Here is a 6,966-nt window from a genome sequence, read left to right as displayed (position 1 = left end):
GGGCCCCTGACACACGAGCTCAACATCAACGGCTCCTCCTCTCTATGCATTAAATAAGGAAGCAAGGATGGGGTAGCCACGGTTTCCTGGAAACATCACCCATGTTCCTCCTCCTGTTCTCCAACTGTCTTCTTTGCATCGCCACTCCTGCTATGTCCAATATTCTCCGCTGCAAACACCTTCTCAGCAGAGAAAGGCCATCAAGGACTCTGGTGGGATGCTCCCACTGCAGAACAGGAACAGCTGGGTGATCTACTGCATGCAAGGGACCTTGGCTGATGGTCGCCGTACTTCTCCATCAGACCAGCTCCCTTCCACTCGGCGATCCTGCATTCTCCCTGGTTTTTTCTCTCAATAAAACTCTCCTGCATCCCAGCTTGAAATGCCTCCACTTCCTTTCTTCTCCCAAGGCTCTTCCAACCTCACCCAACACAAAGACAGGGCTCAGGAACCCACTGGGCTGAGTGGAAATGGGCTGCAAGGCCTCACCTATCGAGTATGTCCTTAGCAACAACAACAACACACACCACCATAAAACAATTTAGATGGAAGTGTCTCTTAAGATCATCGAGTCCAAACTCGTTAATCTAATGATACCAAGTCCACCACTAATCCACATCCCTGAACAACACATTGACACAGCATTTAAATAACTCCAGGGATGGTGACTCAACTAATTATAAAGGCACCCAGTTCCAATGCCTCGCAAACTTTTCAGTGGAGAAATGTTTCCTACTATCCAATCTAACCCTCCCCTGGCACAACGTGAGGCCGTTTCCTTTCATCGTATCACTTGTTACTGGATCGACACTCCCACCCAACTAGTTGATGTCTGCAATGTTACTGAGGGTGCACTTTATCCCCTCCTCCAGATCACTGATAAAGCTATTCAAGAAAATTGGCTCAAACTCTCAGCCACGGCCAACACCACTTGTGACTGGCCACCAACTGGATTTAACTCCATTCACCACAACTCTTAGGGCACAAATATGCAGCCGGTTCTCTACCAAGCAAACAATATGTCAGTCCAAGCCATGAGCAGCTAGTTTCTCCAGGAGAATGATGTAGGAAACAGCATCAAGTGCTTTACTAACTTGCAGGGAAAGAACGTCCAACGCCTCTCCTCTCAGTGACGGAGATCAGGATAGTCAAGCTGGACCTGCCTTTCATAAAACCATGCTGACCGAGCCTGATCACCTGGTTGACCTGTAGGTGCCGAGTGAAGGCTCTCGAGATGATCTGCTCCATATCTTTGCCTGGCACTGAGGTCACACTCACAGGACCGTAGTTCCCCACATCCTCAATCCAGCATTTCTTGCACATGAGCCTCACTTTTGCTAATCTCCAGTCAGCTGGGACCTACCCGGTTAGCCAAGGAGTGCTGAGAAGTGCTTGAAAGTGGCTTGCAGAGCACATCCAACACCTCCTTCAATGCCCGTGGGTGGATCATTTTGTTCCCATAGACTTGTGCATGTCCAAGCACTCTAGCAGGTCGCTAACCATCTCCGTTGAACTATGAGGGCTTCATTCTGCTCCCCACTGACCCACTCCCTTGCTCATCACAACTCTGGCCATCACAGCAAAGAGAAACACGGCAAAAAGAATCACTGAGAGTGCAAGCAACCTCCAGAGCTCAACGTCTCCATCCCAACCTGCTCAAGCATGGCCAGATCGAGCACGATGTCCATAAACACGTCCACACAGGTTTTCAGTGTCTCCAAGGATGGGAATTCAGCACATCTTTGCACAACCAGTTTCACTCTTTGACCACTCTCACACCAAAAAAGGGTTGCCTTCCCTTCCAAGGAAATGGCACATCTTTTCAGCCTTCTCCATTCACCTTTGCACTGTCCATGGGCACCCATACGAGGATTCTCACTCCTCTGCCCTTCTGCCCTCCCACCTGCGATTTCGACACACTGATGACATCTTCCCAGCATGGCCTTGACTCATGCCTGAAAACCCGCCAAGATCATTTAGCTTCCCCTCATAGTAAAGATGCTCTACTACTCTCAGCATCTGGGTGGCCCAGCACTTACCTTATTCCAATAAGTCCATGTCCTTCTTCCATGGGGGAGCCCTCAATGGACACAGGACTCCCCATGGGACCTCACCAGCCCTGCAGAGAGTACAGGATCACCTCCCCAACCTCCTGCCAACCATCTTCCCAATGACACCCTGGAGACACTTGCCCTCTTCGGACATGACATCACAATGATACCTTGCAGTCAGCTCGTTCTCCCAAGCAGCAACACAAAGCAGGGTTCAGAAAAGCTGCTTTCTAGCCTTTCTACCCCCAACATGTCCTGCTGCACGCGATGACACTCTAGGTGCACAAATTGTTCCTCATATCCAATGCAAAATTCCCTGGACACAACAGGAGGCTGTTTCCTCCTCTATCTCTCGTTACTAGAAATAAGAGACTGACAGGCACCTCCGTACAACCTTCATTCAAGCAGTTGTACAGAGAAATAACATCCATGCACAACTTTCTTTTTCGGGAAACTAAAGCAGCCAAGTTGCTTGAAGCATTCCCCATTCATTGTTCTTCTCTAGACTCTTCACCAGCTTTGTTGCTCTTTTTTGGACACATGACACCAGAGCCCAGGCTGAAAACTTACCAGCCCTTGCCGAGGCGATTGCTCCGGAGGGGCCAACCCAAGCCTTTGGGGAGCAGGGCAGGCCTCCCCACAGCACAGGGCTTGCCAGCTCTGAACCAGGGCTGCCAGGCCAACGGCCTGCTCTCGCAAACAGCCCTCCTCTGCCTGCTGGCACTGCCACCCCCAGGGACAGCCCCAAGGGGCTGCAAGCCCAAACAGGCAGCCGCCTTCCTCCCAGCCACAGCCTAACAAGCCAGAGGGGCAACAGGACACACACAGAGCAGATGACAGGAAAGGCCGGGTCTAAAGAGAGGCTTAGTGAGCTGGCAGTGAGGAGGGGAGGGACTGAACGCCATGGCAGGGTCAATGCCTTGTGCCTGACAAAAATGCAAAGACCAGACCAGTTTGCCAGGGCTGTGAGGAACTGGAGACCCCATTACACAACATACCGCAAGCCACAACACACGAATGCATTGGGTTGACCTCATTGTTGACAAGCACATCTACATTTCGGCAACATCTAGCAAATGCTCTGACACAAAGAACCAACATTAATGCAATTTTCCTCTATTACTCGCACTTAAAAGTTGCCTCCAGTGTCACGAGTACACGTCCTCCAGAAAAGGACATCAAAAGTGAGCGTTTTGGGAAGGGAAACACACCCCACCTCATCATTGGCGAGGTCGTGGCACACAAGAGCCGCCTGCTGCAAAATGCCGTCACGCGCAAAGGCTGTCCCGCCCCTTGGGCACCCGCATAAAAGCCGGCCCAGCGCCTCTCTCCCTCACACCCTTCTCCTGACGCCTTCTCCTCCGCGCTCAACAAGGTGAGCCTCAACCCCCTTCCCCTCCTTCTCCTGGCCTGCCTGGCCCGGCTCTTCCAGCACGCTCTGCTGGCCCCAGCCTCAGCAGCCCTCACGCCTCCCCGCAGCCACGCTCCCCACAGCCCCACACCACGCCTCCCCACTCCCTCGCCCTCCTGCACCACCGCCCCTCCGCTTTCTCACCCCCCTCTCTTCCAGGGCCCCTCCACACCACAGCCATGGCCTGCTCCGACCTCTGCCGCCCCTGCGGACCCACCCCGCTGGCTAACAGCTGCAACGAGCCCTGTGTCAGGCAGTGCGAGGACTCCCGCGTCGTCATCCAGCCTCCCGCCGTGCTCGTCACCCTGCCAGGACCCATCCTCAGCTCCTTCCCCCAGAGCACCGCCGTCGGATCCTCCTCATCGGCTGCCGTGGGCAACGTCCTCAGCTCCCAGGGAGTGCCCGTCTCCTCCGGAGGCTTCGGCTTCGGCTACGGCTACGGCTTGGGCGGCCTGGGCTGCTTCGGCGCCGGAAGGGGCTGCTACCCCTGCTAAGGGCCCTCACCACCACCCCTGACACCAACCACCCACACCCTGGAAGCCACGGCATCGATTGAGGACGCAGCTCCGGGCTGTTGCTGGCACATGGGCTCACCCTCCATGGCTCCTCCTCTCAAGGCACTATGCAAAGAAACAGGGAAGGGGGAGTCCCGGCTGCCTGGAAACTTGGCCCACGTACCTTCTCCTTTTCTCCAACTGTCTTCTTTGCATCGCCCCTTCTGCTATGTCTGCTGCTCTCCGCTGCAAACACCTTCTCACAAGCCAAAGCCCACTTGGAGCTCCAGTGAGCTACTCCTACTGCAGGGCAGGAAGACCTCAGAGATCTGGCAACATCAACTGCACAAAAGGGACCTCGGCTTGTGGTCGCTGTACTTCCACCACAGATCGGCTCTCTTCCACTCGGCACTCCTGCCTTTTCCCTGTGTTTTTCCCTCAATAAAGTTCTCCTGCAAAACACCCAAACAAGCCTCCTCTTTCTTTCTTCTCCGAAGGCTCTTCCAACCTCACCCACCTAAAGCCAGGGCTCAACAGGCCATCAGAATGAGTAGAAAAGCGCTACACAACAACTCTTAGCGAGGATCTCTCCAGCAAGGACACCAACACAGAGTGGAAGCGGGGGGCTTCCGCCCATGACACAAGCCCTTCACTTGCCTGCAGAAAGGCTCGGACATGCTATGCACTTCTAGACATGCCCTTAACATAGGTTCCCCATGGCTACACACACCTGACCAACCCTTTTCCCCAGCACAACTCTCTGGTCACCACAACAAGCACAATCAAAGCAAAAAGAATCACTGGGTGCCAAGCTACCTCTGAAGATCATCTGCTTCAACCCAAGCGGCTCAAGCATGGCCAGCTCAAGCAGGCTGTCAACAAACATGTCCAGTCAAGTTTTCAGTATCTCCAGGGATGGCACTGTAGCACTTCTTTGCAGAACAAGTTTCACTCTTTGACCACTCTCACACTGAAAAAGGATTGCCACTCTTCCACAGGTACGGCAGGTCATTTCAGATTTCTCCATTCTCCCTTGTCCTGGTCATGCACACCCATGAGAAGAGTCTTACTGCCGTTTCCACATGCCCTCCCAGTTGGGATTTAGACACACTGATGACATCTCCCCGGCACAGCATTGCCTCCCAGATGAAAAAAGCTCTCAGCTCTCTCAGTTTCCCTCATAGCAAAGATGCTCCAGTCCCTTCAGAGTCTCAATGGCCCTGAATTCACCTCAGTCCTCTAAGTCCATGTCCTTCTTCAACAGGGGATACCTCAATGGACACAGGACTCCATGTGAGGTCTCATCAGCCCTGCAGGGACTACAGGATCACCTCCACAAACCTCCTGGCAACGCTCTTCCCAACGCCGCCCTGGAGATACTTGGCCTCTTTTGCCGTAATGGCGCAGTGATGCCTCGCAGTCAGGTCGTTCTCCACCAGCAACACAAAGCAGGGTTCAGGAAAGCTGCTTTCCAGCCTCTCTACCCCCAGCATGTCCAGATGCCCTGTGCTATTCACGCCACAGATGCAGGCCTTTGCATTTCTGCCTCTTGAACTCCCAGAGATTCCCCTCTGCCTCATTCTCCAGACTCCCTCAGAATGGCAGCACGACCATCCGTTGGCTTAGGTTCTCTTCCAGATTTTGCATCATCTGACAACTTCCTTAGGCAGCACTTCGTCCCACTCCCCACGCCACTGATGAGGATGTTGAACAGTGTTGGCCCCATGGATGCCAGTCCTGGGCTACGCCATTTGAGACTTGCCTGCATCTGGACTTTGGGACACTCATCACAAGACACTGCGCCCAGCCCTTCAGCCACTTTCGCAACCAATACTTTCTCAGTGTGTTTAGGAACATGCAAGGGGGGAAAGCATCAAAGCTTAACAAAAAAAGGCGAGGTAAACACCAGCCACGGCTCTCATCCTTGTCCACCAAGAGAGTCACTTCAATATAGAGGACACGGAGGTCGGTCAACTGTGATTTCCCCTTTGTAAATCCACACTGACAGATCCGCACCAGCTTCTTGTCCTTCCTGGGACTGACAGTGCTTTCTGCGAGGATTTCCAACATCACCTGCCACAGGAGCAAGGCCAGTCTCAACAGTTTCTACTTTCCCAAATCTTCCATCCTCGTCTGCTTCAATAGATGAGGCCTATAAGCTCTCTTCCAGCCATCAGGAACTGCTCAAAAGGGAAGCCGTCTTTCTCACAGCCACAGCCTTACAAGACCGAGGGGCAGGCAACCTCGTGGATCTCAGCCAGCGGGGAAGGCCAGGCCTAAAGACACGCTTAGCAAGCTGGCATAAGGCGGGGAGGGACGGAACGTCATGGTAGGGTCAGCCCCTCGTGTCTGGCAAATCTACAAATCCCAAACCAGTCTGCCAGGGCTGCGAGGAAATGGAGACCCCTCTTCACAACACACCCAAAGCCACAACACGAATGCATCCCGATGACCTCACTGTTGACAAGCACATCTACATTTTGGCAACATCTACCAAACGCTCTGACAAAAAGAACCAACATTAATGCATTTTTCCTCTATTACTCACACTTAAAAGTTGCCGCCACGGTCAGAAGTACACGTGCTCCAGAAAAGGACATGAAATGGAGCGTTTTGGGAAGGGAAACACACCCCACATCATTATTGGCGAGGTCGTGGCACACAAGAGCCGCCTGCTGCAAAATGCCTTCACACGCAAAGGCTGTCCCGCCCCTTGGGCACCCGCATAAAAGCCGGCCCAGCGCCTCTCTCCCTCACACCCTTCTCCTGACGCCTTCTCCTCCGCGCTCAACAAGGTGAGCCTCAACCCCCTTCCCCTCCTTCTCCTGGCCTGCCTGGCCCGGCTCTTCCAGCACGCTCTGCTGGCCCCAGCCTCAGCAGCCCTCACGCCTCCCCGCAGCCACGCTCCCCACAGCCCCACACCACGCCTCCCCACTCCCTCGCCCTCCTGCACCACCGCCCCTCCGCTTTCTCACCCCCCTCTCTTCCAGGGCCCCTCCACACCACAGCC

The 6,966-nt window shown here is 54.0% G+C and overlaps 1 protein-coding gene across 1 annotated transcript; it reads left to right on the top strand.

Moving 5' to 3' along the window:
- Positions 1–3,641: 3,641 nt before the first annotated feature.
- On the top strand, positions 3,642–4,077 carry LOC122152666 (feather keratin 1-like). The gene has a single exon (XM_042786041.1). The coding sequence runs from the start codon at positions 3,642–3,644 to the stop codon at positions 3,954–3,956; it is 315 nt and encodes a 104-aa protein (XP_042641975.1). The 3' UTR covers positions 3,957–4,077.
- Positions 4,078–6,966: the final 2,889 nt, after the last annotated feature.

This window comes from Tyto alba, unplaced genomic scaffold, assembly GCF_018691265.1.
Source record: "Tyto alba isolate M040663 unplaced genomic scaffold, T.alba_DEE_v4.0 Super-Scaffold_9, whole genome shotgun sequence".
Taxonomy (NCBI): Eukaryota; Metazoa; Chordata; class Aves; order Strigiformes; family Tytonidae; genus Tyto; species Tyto alba.
The sequence above is the reverse complement of the archived record's forward strand: the minus strand, read 5'-3'. Positions and strand labels throughout refer to the sequence as shown.